Below are 23,183 nucleotides of genomic sequence, written 5' to 3'. Positions count from 1 at the left end.
TTGTCTCCAACAAGCCAAGACATGTAAATGAAATTAGAGGTGGGAAGTTGGATATTGTGACCAAGAGCTGACCTGTACAACACTCACACTCATTACATTCCTGGTTAATTGTAAACTGTGTGAGGGTTGCAGTCCCATGAAGCTTTGCTCTTTAAAGCAGGTGTGGTATGGATGCATAAATCTAACTCTGAAGGGAGAAGTTCTTTCTGGAAGAAAAGTTTACATTTTAGGCATAATAGGACAGACACATCTAGGGCTGTGGAGCGTTACTTAGGTGGCAATTTGATTCGATTCACGAATCAAGCTCAACAATTCACAGATCAAACCACGATTCTTATTTTATAATACAATATGTTTACACATTTGATATACTGCATGTATTTTTAATTGATGCATTAAATTGAATCGATGTGTTTTATACCACCATCTTTTATACTTTAACTTAGAACAGGAGAATCAAAATCAGCAAAACTGATAAAAACACAAAGATTTAAATAGATATAAAGGGTTTTGGTCACTTTAAGCAAGTTTTTTTTTTTTTCCATCAGCTTTCTGGTTAAGTTCAGCATTACACAAAACCTAAAGATCACCTTTGTTTTGGATCATTTAACAACAAATCCTAAAAAAATGTTCTCCACAGTTTTTCCATCCTCAAAGTTCTACAACACTTTACTTTCTAAAGCATCGGTGCAAAACCAACATGAAAATCCGCTTTTCTCTTTTTGCTGAATCAGCTGATTCAAGGTGATTACGTAATCCCTTCGCTACGTGGCATAGGTGCATATGAGTGCGAAGCTGCTTTTATTCACCTCAGAATCACATTATTGCATCAGTGGTAGAAGAGTTACCCCTATTTTCCCCAATACTTACATGTAATTTTGTTGTAATGTACTCCTACTATTACAATGACAATAAATGCTTCTGATTCTGATAATCACTTGATAGTTTTACTTTGAAAACATGAAGCTTTTTAAGCCTAAAATCCAATATTATTCTGCATTTTAGAGCAAAAATTACAATGTTCTTGATTAGTATTTTTACTACACTCTACTATATTTATGAAGATTACAAATCACTGATCTTGGACTCAAGTTTTTGGAAGCAGATCACCCCATAAACATGTATGGACTGCTATGTTTTTTATATATAATGTGTGTTCCATACTGTTTCTTCAGATCCAGCTAAGATGTGTACATCTCATTTCACTGACCGGAGTTCTCATCAACCCTTTCCTCCACCGTGTGCTCCTTCTGGTGAACCCATTCGCTGTTGCACTTGAAGTAGATCTGGGTAGCGGGCGTGGCTTTGCAGTAAAGGTTAACCGGCTTGTTCTTGACAATGTAGGCCTCTTCTGGCTCCATCAAAAACACAGGCAGGGGCTCTGGGGGGTCTGAGGGAAAGGTTTCTGGCAGCTCACCGAGACCAATGAAGTCATCGTCAACTGTAAGAAAAAACAAAGAAATAAAGTCATAAATGGAGGATTGAGGGAAGAAAATGCTGGAAAGATGGAAGAATTGGTGAAGAGAGGAAGAAAGCTCAAGAAAGAAAAGAGAAAGGCTAAGTGGAGGGGGGAGAAAAGCAGGCAAGAGGCAGTGGGACGGCATTATAGTCACAGTCTTTGCCGGGATTATCCATTCCCACCGTACTCTGTGAAATCCCTATCATTTGATATTTTGGAATGTTTACACAAGTGTATTTGGAGTGCAGGAAAGTCGGAGATTCTTCTCAAACAGCGAGGCCACATGGATTTACGGAAAACTAACCACTGCTGGTCAAACCACAAGCATCTACTGCTGAGCAACCAACGAGAATCGGCGAGAGTTCACCGGTCAGCTCTGAGCAAGGAAATGTGTAATCTGCTCTAGTGTGCACTGCTTCTCTCATCACTTTGCCGCATGCGCGCAAACACCAGCTCACATGAATACATGAACACAGACATGCAGCAGATCTAATGACCTCAGGCTTTTGGCCCAGTTTGTGCCATTCCTCGGATACTTCTGCAGTAGACAGATATGCTTTCCTGTAATTACAACTCCCTTTCATCTCTGTGTCGTAAATCACAGACGCACAACTCTGTGTGCGCTAACACAAACATAGGCTAATGCTCATAAATGGCACAGCCAAACTGGCAAACTTTCTAACTCTTTGAAGAAAGGAGGGTGAGGCCTATTTGCAACCCCATTTGTCACCTCCAGAACTGTTCTATTATTACCACCGAACCGGTGGGCATTAATTATTCACAAGTGTGAAAGAAAGAGGGGAGAGTAATAGAGACAAAGACAGTGGGAAACCTAAGGTACGGGAGAGGAAGGAGGAGAGACGTAAAAAGTAACTCAGCCAGACACGGATTGATACATGGGAATAGCATCGGGCAGGCAGGTAGGAACGTAGCACAGGAGGACAGGAACAGGAAGCCTGACTGTTCAGATAACAAAAGAGGTTATCAGCACATCTGTAATTCTTCCATGTCCTTCAGTCTGCAGGGCTGGCCTGTGTGGACTCACTGGAGCCTTGTTGTCTGACAGTGGCAGCCTCGTGAATGCTTTGGGAGCTCTGAATAATGTCTCAATTGAGATAATATCGTCTTCTGTCAAATGCTGTTGTAGTTAACAGCAAAAACAGCCAAAGTTCAGCTTGAGTAAATTAATTATAAAGAGTTACTGATCTGGATGAAATTGTAATGAAATTACTTTACTCATTACCTGTTTTAAAAAGTAATTCACCACTCATTACTTTACTTTTTTCCCCTTCACATAAAAATTCTCAAAGTAAAAAACACTGCTTGTACAAGAGACCCGTTTCTTTTATGAACATGGTTCAAGACATAACCTGACTTCATTAGAATTCAAATAGCAGAGTGAAAAATGATTAAACTAATGTGGCCGTAGGTATGGGTATCTTTTACCACAAGCTTGATATGGTTGTGCGATTTTAAAAAGTGCTCAAACAGGTCGGTCAATGACATCCCAGGACAACTTGATATTTCTGCTCTGTTCATCTTCTTTGACCGACCTCCAACCCTGCAGTAGTGCACATTCGTCAGTAACAGTTTTTTTTGCATTTTGTTTCCTTTACCTGAGAGAGAAAATATCAGAGTTTAGTGAATGGACAAATTAACTAATTATTTTTATCGGCCACCTATATTGGTTTCGTTGCACCAAACTGTAAGTTACAAAGGAATGAGGGTTACTATAGTCTAGTATTTTAATTTAATTACCAAAGTTTGAACTGTAATTCGTTACATTCCTCCACTGACAGATAATTAAACTACAGAAATTAGTTTGTTTGGATTACGTTACCCAGACACTGAACCTTAAAGAGCCACTCCAATAAAAATGAGTTTTGTGTGTTTTTTTTTACATTTTTCTCAAGTATTAAAAGAAAATTAGGCTTAAAATTGCATTTCTTAATATTTTTTTATTCTTTTTCAGACAAAAATGCAGTTTAAACATGTTTGAAGCAGTGACATAGACACTACAATCAGCAGCTTTCTGATCCACTCCATTCTGCTGCACTCATAGACAAATAGATCCATGTTTGGCCACTGGGAACAGTTTTACAACAGATCAAAAGATAACTGGAGTGGGACTTTAACTTGTGCCAGCAGAAATAATTGTGGCTTCCTCCTGGTTTTACTGCTTTGATTGCTTTCTATACATTAAAGTGCTTCCTGACCCATAGGTGTAAACGCCTGCTTTCCTGGTAGTGTTTGTGTGGGCGTAGCAAAGAGCTGGAACAAGATCACTGGATTTTCAAATCAGCTTTCCTCAAAACAAGAAAAAGCTAAACTTTCTTCTCCACTAGATCTTTATAAAGGTGATGACTCCATAAAGTGGAAGTCTAATTCAGCAGACCTCCGCTTCCTCTGTTCTTTTGTGCTCCAGAGTCCTCAGTCCACCCACATTCTCAGCAAAGGGGACCCTGACCCAGAAACAGGCGAAGGGAGCCAAGAAACTCATTAAAGATTGTGTTAACCTTCTCACCATTATCTTCCCATCTCTCTTTTTTTCCCTTCTAGCTCCGTCGCTCTGTTGAACTGAGAGGCAGCCAGATCTGAAGCACCCATGAAGGCGCTGTTTCCTTCCAGAGGCATGTTCCTCATCTGCTCACACATACGCTTAACCCTCTCAAAGATATTCAAATTGACCTCCACAGTAGGGAAAAATCAATTTGGCGATATATCGCGATGTTTCATTTGCGATACTTGTATTGATTTAATATGTTGATAAGATGATATTTAATTAATTATTTATGAGCGTATTTTTGCCAGACTCTTGCCAATACACACTCATACTCCTCAGTCAGAGAAACGAATAATAAATTAAACAAATTAAGTCAAAACTGAAAAAATCATCTCTATAAGGAACAACCCTGACTTATCCCAAGTGTATAAATCCACTGCCTAAACCAGGTGAATGTACAGAAAATCTGTGAAAAACTTGACTTTTCCTTACTGTTCTCAAACTCTTTTTGCTTTGAGGTTCAATTCTATGAAGATGATGCAATCTCTTCAGACTCTCATGGTTCTCAAAGCTACAGTAGTTCAATAGATCAAATATGAACTCCTTTTACTAAACTTTCTCCATGCTTTTAACTGTATCAGTTTAATAAATATGGAAGGATTCCATGTATAGATTTTTCAAAGCGTTTGTAATTTCTTATTTAAAGCTGAATAAAAATAACCAAAGAAGAAGTGCCTCCACTTGGAGTGTTTAAAATTTTATGAAACATGTCCTGAAAACACTTTTTATTCAAATCCGACTTTGCACTGTATCTCATATTGTTATTCCCCTTAATGAACTCTTTAAGGTTCAAAATGAAGCATTGTTGAATTTTATCAGCTTCAGCCAGAGAACACTCAATTTCCCCAAAAGTAAGACTTTGAAATAAGTGACAAATATCATGCTGAAGCGTTGATTTCATTAGCTATGTGTCTGGAAAAAATATAAATGTATTTTTTAAAAGGAGGATGAGAATTTATTTAATTGATCCAAGTTTAATGGAATAATAGTTTAAAGGTTTAAAGGGAATGAGGCAAGCTCTTGGCAGTCGAGCCCTCATGGCTCGAGTTGACTCCACTAGCTGGGAGAGTGGATGATTCAAAACTGGCACAGCAATGTGTTAAGGCACAAGCACACCAAGTTCTGGCTAATACACATAAAAAAACACAATTTGCCAACTCAACAAAATTGTGTAAACTTTCTAAAAGTGGGACAATACATGACATATCACACAAAAATGCATCAAAGCCCAGGCTGCTCCTGCTTATGCTAAATGGTTATCATTTCCTTTGTTTGTCTTTAGTTAGCACTAAGTTGGGTTAAAAATAGCAATCAGCTTTATTTGAAGTATTGTAAAGTGAAGTGAGCAACAATAAACCCCCCTGAGGTGTTATTACTCCTCATCTCAGCAATCATCCCATCATTACTGGATCATCACAACTGCAGTCGCATAAATTAGGTCCTTTATGCAGAGAACAGTGCAAACTGATTACAGCACATTCACAGTAAATTAGACGGTCCGTGTCCGCCGTGTTGTTGATGCATCATTGGCTTTCATTAACTTTGTGTATTTCAATAACTACAACTAAATAAACATATAAGGAATGTATTTGTGGTGTGTGTGTTTTTACTTGTAAAGTTATTTTCTAAATATTTATCATACCAGCAATTTTCTGTGCTCAAGATTCAAGATTTCCATCATTCGCATAATTTAAACCCCTAACATAAACTTTCATCTGTGCAATCCAAAAGCATGCAAAGGATATTACGTTACCTTCTTTTTTAAACACTTAATAGTGACTAAATTATATTACAGGCTTGTGAAAGTAAAGTCCAACAAAAACTTTGAATTTTAAGCAATCAAAATGTGGATACAAGAGCAGCTTTTCAGCTTTCATTTAAAGAGAAAAAATCATGCGTAGCCATTTAATTGCTGCCATCTGTCATGGAGTCAGTCTATTTCCTGGGTCAAAAGTATTAAGTGTAGCCACTGTTTTTAGTGTGGTCTGTCTATTTTATTTAATGACAAAAAAGAAAAAAATAAAGGCTTAGCCGCTCCTTCCAAGTATTACATTTTAATTAGTTAAAGTTCTCATTGAGGAGAATATATAGGGAAAGGTATCTTGATGGCATCATTTACATGTGTACTTTAATCTGTATCTTTTTTACTTTATTTTTTTTTTAATTACTACATATACGTGTATATCTTCTGGTTATCTTTAGTATTTTTTTTGTTTTGATTGCTTGAAATAAATCAATTCCAGTTATAATTTATGGGAAATTCTTGCAAAAACTTTTGATAATTACATAAAAAGTTTATTTTTTTTCTGTATTTAATTTTTTTTATAGTGTTAGCAGAATCAATGATCCATTCTGTACCCCAAAACACTAAGAAACAAAGTCTCCTAGCAAAAAAAGACCTTTCTAGAACAGGAAGTAGGCTCCAAGTTGGGAACAAATCAACGCAAATAAAATCTATAGCCATTATCCTATAACAAAACTGATGCACAGAATGTTGTGACGGGATAGCTAATCTTAATGTGACTGTTGATAGTATAAATCTGCAGTACACATTACTAAAGTTTTATTAAAATAAACTATTCGTCAGTTCATCATTTCTTGTCACCTCAAATGCAAAAGTTTATCTCTTTGCACGAAAATAAAGAAGGGATGACATCAGGCAAGAATTCCCAAAAGATGCTGCAGAACAGTCTGGCAAAGTACTTTACGGATAAACTTCAAACTGGGTAGACAAAAATGAACCCTGACTTCAGGCACTGGGGGTGTTTTTACAGTTGGGCAGTCTAATCAGAATGAGTGCAGCATCATTTTCTTACAGTTTTTTTTTTTTTTGTTTTTGTTTTTTAATTTTACACTGCACTGTGAGGAAACAAAGAATCTGCTGGAAAAATCTCAACTGCTGTTTGGTGCAAAATGAATCATCTACCAAGAAGAAGAAACTGCAGCTACTCCTCCTGATTTGATGTCATCACCTCCTCACTGGTCACTCTGCACCATCCAGATTTTTGTAACTTTCCTGATTTGCAGATCTTTGGGTTCTGCTCATCTATGCTGGCTTGTGTGCACTGACACTCCACAGCTAGCGTGTTTGATACACACCAGAAATAAGGTGAGCTTTCAAATCTGTCCATTTAAAAGGATCCCGTGTGAGCAGCCAGTGTGACAGAGCCTGTTTAAAGTCCCACTTCAATCATGTTTTGATCTATTTTAAAAGCTTTCCCAATGGTCTTTTAACTGTGATTAAAACTTAAAAAAAACTTTTGTTTTCTAGGACAGTTTCTGCAGAGCAGCAGGAGTTCAGAAAGCCTGCCTCCATTTCCCATCATCCATATGATTACAGGCTCTTAAGTTTCTGAGTATTTCTTTATTCAAAGAAGAAAAAAATATGATTATAAGCTCTCCCGCTCACTTACAGCCCCTTACAATCCCAATATAACATTACCGGTGCAGCAAAAATGGGGAGCAACATTGGAGCAATCCTGCTGTACAATTATGATCAGTTGCCAGGTAAACAAAGACATACATGGATCAGGCATCAGTTTGAGCTTGTGGCCCACCGATTGTAGCAACTACGTCACAGCTACAAGTTTTTTCCAGCAAAATATTTTTCTTCTGCTTCTGATTCACAACAATTTGAATAAACAAATCTCAGAAATACAATTTAAAGCCTAATTTTATTTATACAAGTCCTCCATCATCAGAAAAATACCACAACAAATGTTAAAAACATCTAAAACTCGATTGGTTTTTAAAGTCTCGTTTCCACTGAGGGGTCCGATACGGTCCAGTCCAGTAAAGAGTAGTACAGTACGGACCAGTTAATTCAGGCGAGCGTTTCCACTCAGTTAAGCCTCACTCCCACTGAGTGGTTTGTTTTCACGACACATGAGAGGTGTAGATTTCTAGTGTGTCTTTGTACTGCGATGAATAGAAAAGCAACAACAATGGAGGTCATCCGTCGTCTTTTTATTTATTCCTTTATTTTTTGCACAAAACGGAAACGCTATACTGGCTCTTCTAATGTCGAGTCAAAGTGTTATCCTTCGTTTAATAACTTAGAGTATATCAGAGCCTGTGATAACCACTGTTGAATGACTGTTCTGTGACATCATTGTAGAGATAAGATGTCTGTAGTTTATCTGAGTTCCAGCAGATTTATTGTTCTAAAATATGGCCTGTCAGTGGGACCAGTGCTTCATGTCCATCAGAAGCAAGTCAGGCATGAAAACATATGAACATTCCTATAAAAGTTTTACATTTTCCCAGTTTATCTTTCCTCCCATTGATTCCTTGCATATCTACAACTCCACATGGGTAATTGCTGGACTAAATCATTTCACAAGTGGGACTTTTACCAGGCAGAGTTTTGCCATTCAGCTAGGGAGTAGTAGTTTGCATTTGAGCGGTCAAGCAGAATAATAAACCACTCAGCTGTCAAGTCAATTGAAGCAGGACAAATAGACTGTCAATCAGATCCAACTATAAACGTGCTTCAGGCACACCTACCCATTATATTGAGTGAACATAAATCTATGCTAACGACTTTTTCTGGTCAATACTTGTTAGTATTGGATTAAGTAAAGACCCATACATCCCACTGGCTTAAATCAATATATATGTCCCTTGTTTTAACAGCAAAAGCCACACAAGAAACAGGCAAAATGAGTGCAGGCTTCCAACTGCTCCCTTTCCATTCGAGCGCTTTATATTAGCTGATGTGTCTACACACTGCAAGGCTCTGTTTAAAGCTTGACTGCTGCAGGTATTTATTGATCGCTGTTAAGGGCCAGTGACCTCTCCCTCGCCCTTTCCTATCAGAGTCTCTCTGCTGGGGCGTGCTAAGCACACTCATATCTCAGCTCTGGGGAATCCCACCGTCACAGAAAGTGGGGGAGTGCAAGTGGTAGAAGAGACAAGCAGACGTTCTCTACAAGGGAGGTGGCTCCTGCATTAACCTCAGGCTCACAGGCATTTCAATGCAGGCCAAAGTGACAGCAGTTTGCACTGATCTTATGCATACTTAATCCAGCAAAAAGCATCATGCAGATACCAAGCTCGTGTGCTCTGTTTTTTACCAGAGAGTCCAACATAATAGGAGTGACTAAGCTGCACAAACAGATGTAGTCATTGGTAGTAAAGTGGAAACAGAAGCGGAAAACACACTAGAAGTAAATAGGAGCTATGAATAAGTCCCTTGTTTTGTTTTTTATTGTCTCAACTAAAGTTACATCGACCTCAGCATGGAATGCGGAGCCCATTAAAGGTACTTTGGTTTTATATGCAAGGATGTATTAAAAACAAAGTCATCCTTGAGCACTAGCATCCTGTAAATTGTGTTAGCATCACTCTACAATGAGAGCATGGCAGTTTTGAAAAACTTAGTTTAAAAACTAACCATAAAAAGGGACACTAAAGAGTTCATTCTTATTACCAGGATGCTAACTCAATCAATTTAATGACAAAACAGTAACATAGCAAGATTTTGTTATTGATCTTGTGTTGTCATTTCACTTTATCACTTTGTTTGTTTAGTCACTATCTGACCAGGTTAGTTATTATACTAAATGATTCTGTTCTGTTGACTTTTCTCAGTCACTAATTAGTTTTCTTGTCACCACCCTGTTTTTTTCCCTTTTTCTTGGTTTGATTTGTATCATATTTAAATTAACCACATTTGCTTTAACACAGGATAAATATCTGCTAAAATGTTTTAGTACGACTTTGGTAAACTATGAAGCCACTTTGCTGGATGTATTATTGGAGCATTAAGGCTACTGTAGTCTGCAGCATAGCAAAGTGATATGTAATGTAATTAACTGAATAGGTGATTGCATCATTTTGTATTTTATGTGTTACAAGTGAAGAATGTTGAATAGAGGCCCACACAATAAATCGCAAATGTATCGTTATCGCGTTATCAGCCCGTGCGATACGCACATGTTGACTTTTATTTACTGTTGCAGTGAAATGGAAATGATGTTTTTGTTGTTTTTTGTTCTTAAGTCATATTTTTATCGCAATATTGATCACTAATATCCCATATTGCAAGTTTTCCTCAGAGTTTTTGTAAATGAGTTGAATAAAGTTTTATTTCTCTGCAGTGTTGCACTCTTTGCAAAGAATGCTCACTGCAGATAAAGGTGGAACACATACATAAAAAACACTAGAAAGTTCCCATCAACTCTGACCAACCTCTCACCTCTTCGTCCTTCAAGGTATTCTGGGTAGTGTAGTTAATATTTATTAGATGGCTTTGTTTCGCGTAATAAGTGCTAAAATCTGGTCCTCCTTATGTTTGAAAATAGGCCGTTCAACCTTTGTTTTTGGATATTCTACCTTTTAATCTCGTGGTCAGAACAGTATATTCCTCCATATAAACACACATCCCACTAAATTGATGTTGCTTGTTGGTGCTGTTTTTGCATGCTTCCTTCATAGCCCTGACCTTCACTTAGTCCTCTCAGACTGCAGCCTGGCAGGAAGCAGCGGGAGGTTGCCAGGGTCATGCTAAGTTTTGGTTGCTGCGTCTCCAGTCACATCTGTTCCAGAAGATGGCAAGGTCAAATCATCATGGTGATCAAATCTAGTCCGTTTTTTAATTCTCACTAACTAAAACCTTGAAACATTTAGTATTTTATAAAACAAATTAATCCAAAATAGCTCTGATAGTTTAGAAAATTGAGCCCATAAAATAGAAGTGATTAAAAATCCTTTTCAGTTAGATGATTCTGATCTGATTCTGAGGGGAAGTCAAGATGAAATAAGTGAATATTTTATTATAGTTAAACAAAAACACTGTTCAAATTGTTAAGAGTGTCACTAAGAACACATTTTAGCCATTTGTGGATTCTTCTGAAAAGAGAAACTTCTGCTGTGGAAAATTGCTTTGACAGGGTGGAATAAGTCTTCTATCTTTAGCACGGAGATGTTTTTTTTTCCTTCATGTGAATATGAAATATGAGTACACACAAGCACTGAATCTTTTGTGCAAAAGGTAATTATCCCCACCACGCAGATCCACACCCACACCGACTGTGCATGGAGCTCTTAGTCCAAAGAGGCCCAGCCTTTCCTCCTCTTTAAGTTTCTGCTCAAATGGTAAACAAGATCAATTTTCCTGCAGTTTTCAAATCTTATTTTCTTAAGGTTTCTTATTTTGGTAAGTTGTAAGTCACAAAATTATTATTTCTTGATTTTATAAACTGGGGGTTTTCCTTTCGCCTAATAATTTGACATGCGCTGCTTTTCATATTTGCAAACAAGTAACTAAATACGTGCGCAAAATTGTAGAGGATTCCAAATTTTTTCCATAGCCAATAGAAATTTCATCTGTTACACTTAATTTCCCGAACAAATTCTGAATAAAAATAATTAGATTTTCCCAGACAAACCACAGCTAATAAAACACTTTAAGCAGCAAAATCTACGAATGGCTTAAAAAAACAAAGAGATTGTTTATGATAAGTGACAAAACCTTTGTTCACATCCATGGAGTTAATTAGCTAATCATTAGTTCTCCCTCAGTGACCATTAAACCAATTGAGTTTACAGTTGAGGAAACTGACCACTTAACTAGTCAGATTGATAAAGTGTTTGAATTGGTTAGAGCCTGAAATCATGTTTTTTTTTCTATTTTTAGGTTAAACACATTTTCTTCTCAGATCATCAAACAAAGAGGAAGACGAGGGAATTACACAAACCAATTTACACAAAACAATTTTAAAAAGCATATTTTGTGCTTAAAATATTCCCTATGGTCTAAAATTTGGTTTTATTGACATCAATTTTGCAGAAAGAATTTTTTTAGAAGCACCTTGTCAAAAGAAATAATTAATTTATTAATAATAATTAAAAAAAACACTATCACTACAATATTGAAACGACAGCCAGATAACAAATTGCGTGTGGAATAATGAATATGTTTCTATCATTATGAGTCTTAATTATATTATACTCTTGTTTATAATCTTATTTCCAGCCTACTTTTAACCAATTAAAGTACTTATTTATCTTTAATTTGAAATCTAAGCTTTTCATTGCTCTAAATCTTCCTGCATCCTGATGCTTCTTATCTAAATGTCTTGTTTTCCTCTCCAGATGTTTCAATATTTTCATTGGACTGAGGAGTCCTGTCCTCGTCCGCCCGTCATGCGCTCCCTCATGTAGGGAAAGTCATTTTGGCGGTTGATCGGAGAATGATGCTGCTACTTAGAGAGTGAGTCCTTCAGCATTGAGGGAACGGAGCGCAAGGATTCAGGGGAAAGCTCTGGAGGAGAAGTGGCTCCCTGGAGTGTTGTAGCTGTGATGGGTGAGCTGTCAAACGCCCCATTGTCCAAATTACCCAGCAAGCACCATGTCACCACCCGGGACTAATTTACGGTGCAGTGCGGTCTAGCGCACACATTGCTCTGAGAAGAGTCTAGGGGGTGAGAAAATAGGTGAAAGGGGGTGTAAGCAAAGACCGGTGTGTCTGGCCCAACTCCTTCCAAAGAGGTATTACAGCGGTTCAGACAATAAAACTGAAAACCCCAATTAACTCCAAGCAGGGTCGATGTTTGCCGTCTTTGTGCTTCAGGTCCTCTTTGACACATGTCAATATGAATATGTCATGCTCTCGTGCCTACCCCTCCCAACCACATTGAAAGCCGAAAGCATTCACTGATGCAAGAACTCTTTAATACAGTTTAAAGCATCCATTGAATACATCACCCTTGCTTGACTTCCCCCGCTGTCATAAAGATTCATCTTTTTAGCACAAACTGGCATGCCTAGTCACTTGTCTCATGCCGCATCCCCGGGTGCCCACATCCAGACAAGGCTACCACCCTGCTCCACACTGACCAGCGGGCCATGGAGAGGAGATGTGCCTGACAGAGGTGACGTGCTCCAGCGTCTGACCCCTCACTGTGCCCAATTGCCTCTACTTTGGCTAATTGGTCAATCGTAGCATGCAGCCGCACCGTGACACAAATGACTACGAAAATAAAAACATGGAAAGAACCACAAAACCGTCTCATTAAACAGTGTTTTCACAGCAGAAATGTCATTAAGAATAAGAATAACAGATTTAAAAAGAAGGAAAAGTTACTGAATCTCAAAAAGAATGTTTTAAAAATTGTAAATTAAAAAAAGATTGGAAAGTCAATGTCATCCAGTAGAAAAAGATGCGAGTAACAAAGGTTTTCACAATTTTCTCCAGTAATTAAAAAGTAAACATTGTAACATTTCAGCTAAAGATAGGAAAAAGAAAGAAACAGTCTTAGAAAACATTTTTTTATCTCTGCAATATAAAATAATCACAAGACATTAATGAAGACGTATTCATTTTTGGGCTAAATTAAATTCTTAGAATATATTTTACATGTGAGAGCAACTAGTCTACCATAAACTAAGTTCAGGCAGGGTAAACAGATGAAAGAACACAAATCAATGTAAACATATAAATCAAATCATGTCAAAGGCAACACTTTTGGATAAATCATAAAGCATAATACGTCCATTCTATGTATAGTAGGGATGAAACAGTTAACTTTCCCCACGATTGGGGTCAAGCCTCAATTTTTGGGTTTTGGTTCAATATTTGATTTATGTTTTACATAAGAACAAAAAAAACAAAAACAAAAAAATCAGAAAAATATATGTTTTAATTTGCTAATAAGCAAGAAACACTGAAGAAAAACCTTTCAGCTGGCTTGTTCTGAGCGTGGTGTGATCATATTCCAGATTTATCATTAGTTACAGTTAAGAATCGGTGCACTTTTAAAACAAATGATTTAATTCTATCATTATTATTTATCTATTATATTATACATTTTAAAACTTAATTGCATATTTCACTTCTATTATTTCTTCTGCTTCTAATATTTTTTGTTTTTTTGTTTTGTTTTGGTTTCTGCATTTTTGCCTGTAATGTTTTATTAATGAGAAACACTTTGAAAATAGTTTTTCTTTGTTAAAAATATATTAGAAAACCAAAGTGGATTGAACGATTGAAAATGAAACTGAACAAAAACAAAAACTAATTACGAGTTAAAGTCTTTTACTTGGCAGGTGGCCTTCAGATCGTCATCACTTCCAGTCAGGATGCTGACAGTCTCTAAGCTTAAAAACGGGCTTCATATCAGCTCAACAGGAAATCAGGATCCTTCACACAATCAATGCACTCATCGGATGCAACATATGATTCATTTAATAGTCGAGCACAACACCAAATTCATAATACGGTGTTGTATCAGCATTAGGTTCAGATCAATAGAAATTAAATGGGACTGAATCATTTTTTTGTCGCATATTCGACTGCAGGGGGATTGTATATTAATGTCTGCTCGGCCTTGATGGTGCATAAACACAAGACCAGAGTGAGTTTACAAATGGGCTTGAGAATTCTAAGGGTTATTAAAGAGACGTTTGTGTTGTTTAATTCTAGTGAAATGGCTGCTTTGAATTTAATTCTTCAAACTCTGCTTTCTCTTTGCCATTTATTGTGTTTTATTAAATAATGACATGTGTACTACAATAACACCTGGAGGTTTCCTGTATTTTTTTACAGATTGATGACAACAAAAAAGAAAATCAATATCTTTAAAGCAAAGACGTTAAGAGAAAACCTAAGGGTTTATTCAGACTGGAGAATTCCGTTCGTCCAGACCGAGTTCGCTTAATTTAGTCTAGATTCAGTCTTGAACCTTGCGTTTGGTATGCAGACTGCAATCAAATAGACATTTCTGTTCCAGACCAAAGCTGGTAAACAAAACCATGTGACTAAATAGCTCTTCAACCATTAGCCAGGAATTGAGAAAAAAAGAGAAAAAGAGTTGAAGTCCTAAACTTTGTAATCTTTGTCAGGATAGTTCACTTAATCAAACCTTATTTTTAACTAATCAATTTTGAACATCTGTAGCAAAGTCTTTATGACATATAGACTGTCTGGAAAACAGTGTGAGGAGCAATCTGTATTTTTATAGTTGGTTTAATGAGCCTCTATTCATCCAACCAAATTTCAATGAGTTGCTGTGTCTCATCGTTGCTTTGCTACTCTGTTTATATCTCATAATGCCCGGCTATGGAGGCCGTTTTGGAGCACCCTCAAAGGATGGGTCAGAGAGTGACTCCTGGTCCCAGATCAGGGTCCACTTGGATGTATTCTGATTATCAAGGGAAACAAACTGTTTCACTTTAAGCAAACCAAATGTGTCCAATCTGAATACACCCTTAAATACACTCAATTGATACTAATACAGGTTTGAATCATGCATGATGAAAGCTCAAATGACGAGAGACTGAAACAAGAGCCCACCATTTCTCCGTGTGTTCCTTATGTGTTCTCTGCATGAAAATGATACTATGCGATAGAGTATGTACCACCCCCGCACATGTGCTCTTGCTTCACATGTGCCAACCCTATACATTCATCCTGAAGCCCTCAAGTGTCCAAGCCTGAGAAAAAAATCCATGGCAGTGGTCCCTCTGAAGGACATTACAGACTCCAAGTGTGTCAGAATGTGTGAGACACAGTCCCCAGAGCACCGTCCATTCTCAGTGTCACAGAATCTGGCTTCTTTGTCATTCCCATGAGAAATGCAAGGTGTGTGGTGTACTTACACAAACCCTACATACTCACATCCAACTCCCTGGTTGTATCATTACTCTTTTATCAAACTGAAAGATAACCAAAAATAATAAAACTCCATCGCATTTGTCTTCAATTTTTGTTTTAGCTAATTCAAAGTGCACCCAGCACAAACAATCATCCAATTTATTGTGAACAGGGGATGACCAAAGTGCCTCTTTTGGTATCTCCATCTTCGATCCAGGTCTGACTCAGACATGATGGGAAACAGAAGAGGAAGACTTCCTGTAAACTCTAATCAACCGAACACGAAGCTATGCTTTCATACAGGCTCTGACAATGTGCAATGTGAGGTGTTAGCGTGTGTGTCCATGTTTCTTTGTGTGATGGCTGAATTAATGTGACACGGCAGATATAATGCAGAATCATAAATCTTCGCCCCAGGATTACTGGAGGGGCAACAGGAGGTGATATATTAAAGGGCACACACACCACTGCTACAATGCTGATAATAAAAACAAGACCCCGGCTGCAACGGCCAGCTAATAGACATGACTTCCTATCTGGCCCTGAGGGCTATGACATGCGCACACTCATGCACAGGGGGATGCAGAGGCACAAACACAAACTCGATCCTCTTTTCCAGCTATTTATTATGCTGCTTCCAGCCCAGCAGCTCCAGTGTTGAATATGGCTGTAATGTTGTTAGAATTTTAATACTGTTACACAAGCATGCTGTTGGACAACATGTTAATTTTTCGCTTACTTTGCAGAGAGGAATCATAATGGACTAGAACAACATGACAGCAGTTCAGCCGGGAATGCTGTAGCGGCTAGCTAGCAGGACTGTTGAGATCACTCCGACCATCTGATCAGCAAGTAGATGTTTCTAGCATCAAGTCAAATGTTCTTTTCCAGAAAATACACAACTTATGAATTATCCCCATAAATAAAACAAACAGAATAGAACTTCCTGTCATGTTTGCGTTCAAGAAGTGAGATGAAATGACGTCGCTACCAAAAGAGAAAGAACTCACAACAATAATTAATGCAGCTTATTTTCTTATCTGCATTTCTGAGAAAAATTGATATTCACATCACATTTGCAATCATACATCTCATTGGACGTGCGTCCTTGCAACTGCAGCATGGCTTCTCTTTCATTAGGGCCAAGTACTAGGAAGTACATTATCTGTGTTTTACCACATGCAGGGTTTGTCTTAGTTTGAATATGCTAAGCTGACTTAAAAGGGAAGAGCTGCATCGCATTACAAATTGCAACTTTTTGGATCATAACAATATTGTGTTCAGTATAAAAGTTTTCCAACCCCTTTTTTGCATAAAATAATGCACAAGCTGGAACAATGCTTCAAAAGGGCTGAGTTAGCAGAGAACCACAGTTTTTCTATTTATGGATCGATGTAGGACTTAACATTAACACACATAAAGCAGGACAACTGGGATTGTAGTTTTAACAAACCAAACTATTACTGCTTACTATGTTACTGACAACAACATTTTGAGCAACATTTATTTTAGCTTTATTGATTATGTATTTATTAAATATTAGAGGGGGGAATCTTGAGGTGCATCACGATTCAGTTTGATTCAATTATGAATCAATTATCTGCAACCCAGATCTACATGTTTTCAGAAATGTTTCTCTTTACTACAAGACGCTAGACAAATATTTTTTTCCAACAAAGTTTATTTTCCAGCAAAGACAAAATACTTGTTTAACTTTTATTAAGAACAAAAAGATTCTGACATGAAAAACATTTTGTTTGATTATCAAAAATATTTCACAGCATCAAAGAAATAAACATTTTCCCTGAACTCAACACCTCGCTCTTCAAAAATGTCAGAGTGAAACATGCTTCATATTTAGTTCCACTTGTTACTTTTACCTCAAATTCACATACATTTTTGATTATTCATAAACGATTCAGAATCATTCATAATGGATGCATCTAAAAATCAATTTCACCCACCACTATCATATATCTTAATAAAACGAGTGATTAAAGTTGATTCAGATCCTATTTTTAACTTAAAATGCTGTATAAAAGATTATATTCAAATTCAAGTTTTTTAAGAATTTAAAACATTATTTCAGTGAATTTGCCAGAACATATTTTGCTGTTTTTTAATGCTTGTAATCTGACATAGGAACAGATTAAATCTGTCTGCAAAACCAAGTTTAACTCAAGAAAATTAAGTCTAAAAGGAATCAAAGGAAGCACAATTGTGGGTGTTGAATTCCATGTTGTTTCCAACAGTCTTTGTGATGTAAAACTTAAGATCCTAAACAATAAGGATACATATTCACTTCATTTGTTGAATAAAAACAAATTAATCAAGATTAAGCAAAAAAATGTGGGAATGAAATGAATACCTTTTAAACATATAAAGAGCTACTTTCTTAAAAGAAATGTTAAATATTGTTTAAAAAGGGGTCATTTTTTTAAAACATTAAAAGCTGACTTTTCATGCTAGGTAAGAAACATGGAAACTTGAAATCGGCAGGTTTGCCTCTTCTCTCCATCGCATTGCAGCACAAAAAAACAAAAAAAAACAAAACAAAACGAGAATACAAATGGTCTTTATGATATTTTTATGGAGGTTATAGAGGTTAATCCATTGAATCTTGCAGAAAATCATCACCTGTTTGTAGAACCGTCCCAATATTGTTATAGTGCAAAATTGTGTGAAAATATATGAAAAATATGTGTATTTGTGCTGCTCATGTACACACCTCCCAGCTGTTAATGGAAGTGTTAAGGGGAAAGACACTCGCAAGGAAGAAGAGGAGCACGGAGGAAGTGTGTGCTCATGATGTGTGAGTGTGGGGAGTGACTCCATTAGGCAATCACACACCCAGCTCCACTCACCAGGGGACTTCTGTCAGCCTGTGATTTTGCTGTGTACCCCTCCTAGCTTGGTGCTGCTCACCGCTGAAATAGGTCAACCGCATATAATGGAGGGGCAATGAGGAGCAAGTATGCACTGCCCCCTCCCTGTCCCTTTGCACCTCTCCACCCGTTACCTCCAGCATCCAGCAAACTCAATGCAAGCCATGCCCCCCCCGAGGACATGCAGAGGCTGCCTGTGGAGAGAATGGCAAAGACAGCCACAACATGCCGACCTCCCAGCCACAACAACCATTTACACAGCCACGCTTGAATAGGCTCCCGCATCTCATAAGGAATGCTCGCAAAGACATTTTCTTCCATTGGCTTGAACGGCTCATCTCTGCAAAATTAAATGAGATGAGCGGTGAATGGGGGGAATTTGAATATTGGATATTGTGTCCACTGTGTGGAACTGTTTACAATCACAAAATGGTTCATCACTGTCACTCTCCAGAAGATGGAAGGGGGAAGGTGGGGGCTTGGCTGGAAATAACGCCCTTACATGGACTTACGTGATGGATTTATATCAATGGTAAAAATTGTTGCACCTTCAATTTTTTTTGTGTGTAGAAAGTTCTGTTGAGTGTGTAAAGTATTAAAAAAGTTGAGCCTCTGAAGCATACATTTTCTCAAAAGTGATTGGGCTGCACAACTAAATACTTAACCAGTCAGTAAATTTTGTATTATATAAACACACAGTAACGATTAATGTTGCCTATATAAGGCTTTTAGAGAGGAATACTGATCGATGCTGCTCTTAATCACAGAAAATTGAATTAACTTTGTTGTCAAAAATAAAGTTTGTTTTTACCTATTAGTTTGTATGTAGCTGATTTAAAGCTAGATATTTTTAAATCACACAAAAAAGAAAGGAAAAATAAAAAAATCCCTCTTGTATTCCCGCATTCCATCTCTCCGTTTATCTTACTTCCACTCTTTGCATCTCCTTAGACTCTCAACTCAAGCCGTCTTTCCTCGGCAGTCTCCACTGGCCATGACCTTTTCTCCAGTGGAACGCGATACTGCCCATCTCCATCTACCTCATGCATTAATGATCTGTGGTGAGCTGAGGGCATCTGTCTGACTCCCAGCTTCTCCGTTGCTTACGCACTTCCAAGAACTGAGCTGGGCCTGGGCAGAGTTTAGCCACAATCTCAGACATCCGCACAAGTGTGCAGAAACACAGCAGCAGTAGACAGTAATAGCACGGTGTTAAAAATAAAGGTTCATATATATATATATATATACCCCCAAATCAACTGTTTTAAATATTAGAAGTGGGAAATATTAAAGTGATAAGCATTTGAAATTATTTTGTGATATACACGAAAGATCAGATTTATGTAAAAAAAAAAATAAAAAAAAAACATCTTCCTACAACCAAATCATATAAAAGAAATGCAATAAATTTAACTGATCAAATCAAACCTGGATTGAAAACCATTTTTAATTTTCTTTCTAGATATTTTACTTTTTATGGTGCAAATAAAAGTGAAAGAAAACAGCCAATTAAAAACTTCACTTACATGAACTTTGAAAAACAAAAAAAGTAAGATGCTTTAAGTAAAAAAAAAAAAAAAGTTAATAAATGATTAACAATAAATTTGTAAAAAGTGACTTTTTTATCAACTGGATTTAATGTGACAAAAATCTACAACCAAAAGCAGGCAGACATCTTTGCTGATGTAGCGTAAACCTCTGCACATCACGGTTTACTGAAGGAATATTACAGCCAAACATTAATAAAAAGCTGCCCCTGTTACTGCAACAATAGCATGCCGACTGGCCTGATAAAAGAAAATCTTACTCACTAATCAGCTTCTGCTGGTTTATGTACTGTATCTCACCCTGTCACCTGCCAGGACTCAATTCCCAAAACCCTAAGATGCATCCTGACAGCTGCAGAAATCCTCGTCTGGGGGAGAGGGATGAAAAGATTTCTTCTGTGCACCTCCCAGACGCTCCATACCCAAATATTTGACTTTGCCTGTGATCTGAAGCCCTTGAAGGCTTCTGATGGGCTTTTCCACATGACTGATCTCTGTTTTCAAAGCAGGTGTTTAGAACATGACCGACACAGAAGCCTCAAAAGTAAACCAGAGCATGACAAAAGGCAGAATGAAAAATAAACAAAAACCAAAAGATAGGGCTCATCAAAATGCAATCTTAAAAAAAAATAAAAACCATATTATTTTTTATAGCTTTTTATGATCTTTGATTTTCTGAGTCAGGCTAAGCTCCAAGGCTATATTAGACCCGACAATCATATCAGATGGCTGCATGACTGGTTGCCATGCAGATGAAACTCCCCAGGGACTCCGTCTGTGGTGAGCCCTTGATGTCACAGCTACACACTCTTGTACGGATGGCCTTCAGGCAATAAAATATAAACGCAAGCGAACACCCATCCAGACTGTAAAGCGCAAGTATACCAAACTGCACAATAAAAGAGAGGAAACCTCACAGAGGAACCAAACTAATGGATCAAACATGAAACCTTTAAAAAAATCTACAAAGATGTTTTCTGAAGCAAAAACAAAATTATCTCTGCAGCAGTGTTAAAGGTATGACCACTGCTGTTTTAGCTTCAAGTCAGTTTTTCTTTCCAATTAGAAACCAAAAAAACGAAACAGCTTCTATTTCCAGTTGTCAGAGGATGTAGGTATTTAGAAAACATCCCTTGCAGGATGCACCCTGCGATCTTGTTTCAAGTTTGAAGTCCATGTGTTTTTGAGTTATCTATTTAGTTTCTAAGAACGTAAGCATGAATCACCGGCATGTGCATATACGTCTCATCCCCTAGCTGAGCATGTAATCCTTGAACTGAATTTAAAAGATGAAAGGATTTCCCTTGACAGCTGTGACCAAGAGTTGCTGCACTGACATTTATTGTCAAGTCAAATTAGTCAGTTATCACTAAAGAGCACAAATGCTGATTAGACACACGACCTGCTGTAATTAAGTTAGCAGTAATGACTGTACAGAGCAGGAACAGAGATTTAAATATACTAATACACACAAAAACATGGAGGTGCATATGGTTTTAGGTTTTCTATACGCATGATCAGAATAATATCTGACATTTGTAGTCAGTCGTGATCCCAGGAGAAAATTTTAAAAGAACATCTGCTGCTCTGAACCATCAAACATCTTTATCATGTACGTTAGAATAGCTGATACAAACAGCTTTTTTAAAAAGAAAATGATTTACATAAGTGAAACAACAATACTCCCATTATTTTATATGAAATTAATTCCTAACAACTCTCCCAAATACGTAAGGAAGTATTTGAAAAAAATGTATTTCCTCTTATTGCATAATTTTCAACAACCCAACAAAACACAGGAGAATTTTAAAATCTTTGAATAAGAGTTCATAAGAAAGTTTAAAGACCACAGAACTTGATGAAGAAGAAATACAGTAGTTGTGCTCATAAGTTTACATACAATATAATAAAATCCGAATATTAACCAAGACAAAAAAAAGCTCTTCAGTGCTTCATTAAACTCATTATTGTTGAAGGTGTAGCAGTCAAGATGATGCGCTAAAGATTCTCAATAATTAGTGGAACATTTTGCTAACTGACTTCTCACCCAAAATAAACTGGTAGAAACAAGATTGTCCTCGATAGGAGAGACAATCTCGTCTCTCCGACGCGCAAACGGTTGAAGAGGTGGAGTCGAATCACACTGAAACAAGTTGACAGGTCTTATACCAGCAGGAGACATTCGATGAGTCAGACCAAAATGATAAATTTGGATATCTGTCCTCATCACATCCTGCATTCAATCCATGTAATTACAGCAAATGTTACATTTCAGTAAATCCTATCTGATATATGGGGCGCTTCAATCAGTGCTGAGTGACATGGAGACACAACAGAGGAGACGCAAAGATGGCTGGTGTGATAGAAGAAGGTGACACAGAAAAAGACAGTGGTGACTACTCTGAAGGAGAGATGGCGTGATGTCAGAACTAAGAGGAGCGAGGGGAGGGAGGCTGTGCTTGGGGGACTTTTCCACAGGCTAGCAGTTCTGCTCATATCACCTTACCAAACTGTCACTGCCCTCCCACGCAGAACTCCTTCAAAACCACCCCCCATCGCTCGCCTCATTCATCCCCACCTCTGTGCATCTCTGACAGGATGATTTATGGTGTGTCTGGTCATGCGAGCACAAATGTCCCCGACTACACTAAACATTATCATAACTTTTTCTCCTTATAATAAGTGAGCCTATATTTAAAGTGCAGTGCTGGCCACGAAACACAGAAAAAGTAATGAGCTTACTAGAGGCGTTGCATTAAGCCCACTTGTCTGTCACAGTGTAATAGGTGGAATGAAAAAGGTGCCCTCAGATTAATAGAATAGTTCTAGAGGGGGGGAAGACGATACAATCTCCATCATCTCCCACACATAACCTAAAACTGCATAAAAATGATCTTCTGGATGACAAAAGGACTGCAAGCTCACAGCTGAGTCCCTCTCAGAGCCTGGGTTATCATTTCTAAATGTCTTTTTATTATAGTCATGCTACAATCATGCTGTTGTTGTAAACATCTCCGCCTGTCGTGTACCATGCACTGCATCAACAGGACTATAATAAAAGCAATCTACCATGTGAGAGGCTGTAAGTCTCATATCTGTTCTGAACTCCCCCTGGATGCATAGCCGTTTACGT

At 37.5% G+C, this 23,183-nt stretch overlaps 1 protein-coding gene across 3 annotated transcripts in view; it reads right to left on the bottom strand.

Annotated features, from left to right (window-relative positions):
- The window catches only part of unc5c (unc-5 netrin receptor C), a 117,054-nt gene that overhangs the window by 49,748 nt on the left and 44,123 nt on the right, over window positions 1–23,183 (bottom strand). For all 3 annotated transcript variants that reach the window (XM_024299102.2, XM_024299103.2, XM_024299105.2), the window contains exon 2: window positions 1,211–1,441. In XM_024299102.2, coding sequence (XP_024154870.1) covers window positions 1,211–1,441 — 231 coding nt within the window. The remainder of the gene's footprint in view (window positions 1–1,210; window positions 1,442–23,183) is intronic.

This window comes from Oryzias melastigma, linkage group LG12 (assembly GCF_002922805.2).
Source record: "Oryzias melastigma strain HK-1 linkage group LG12, ASM292280v2, whole genome shotgun sequence".
In the NCBI taxonomy this organism is placed as follows: domain Eukaryota; kingdom Metazoa; phylum Chordata; class Actinopteri; order Beloniformes; family Adrianichthyidae; genus Oryzias; species Oryzias melastigma.
Note: the sequence above shows the minus strand (reverse complement) of the source record. Positions and strands in the feature narration are given on the sequence as shown.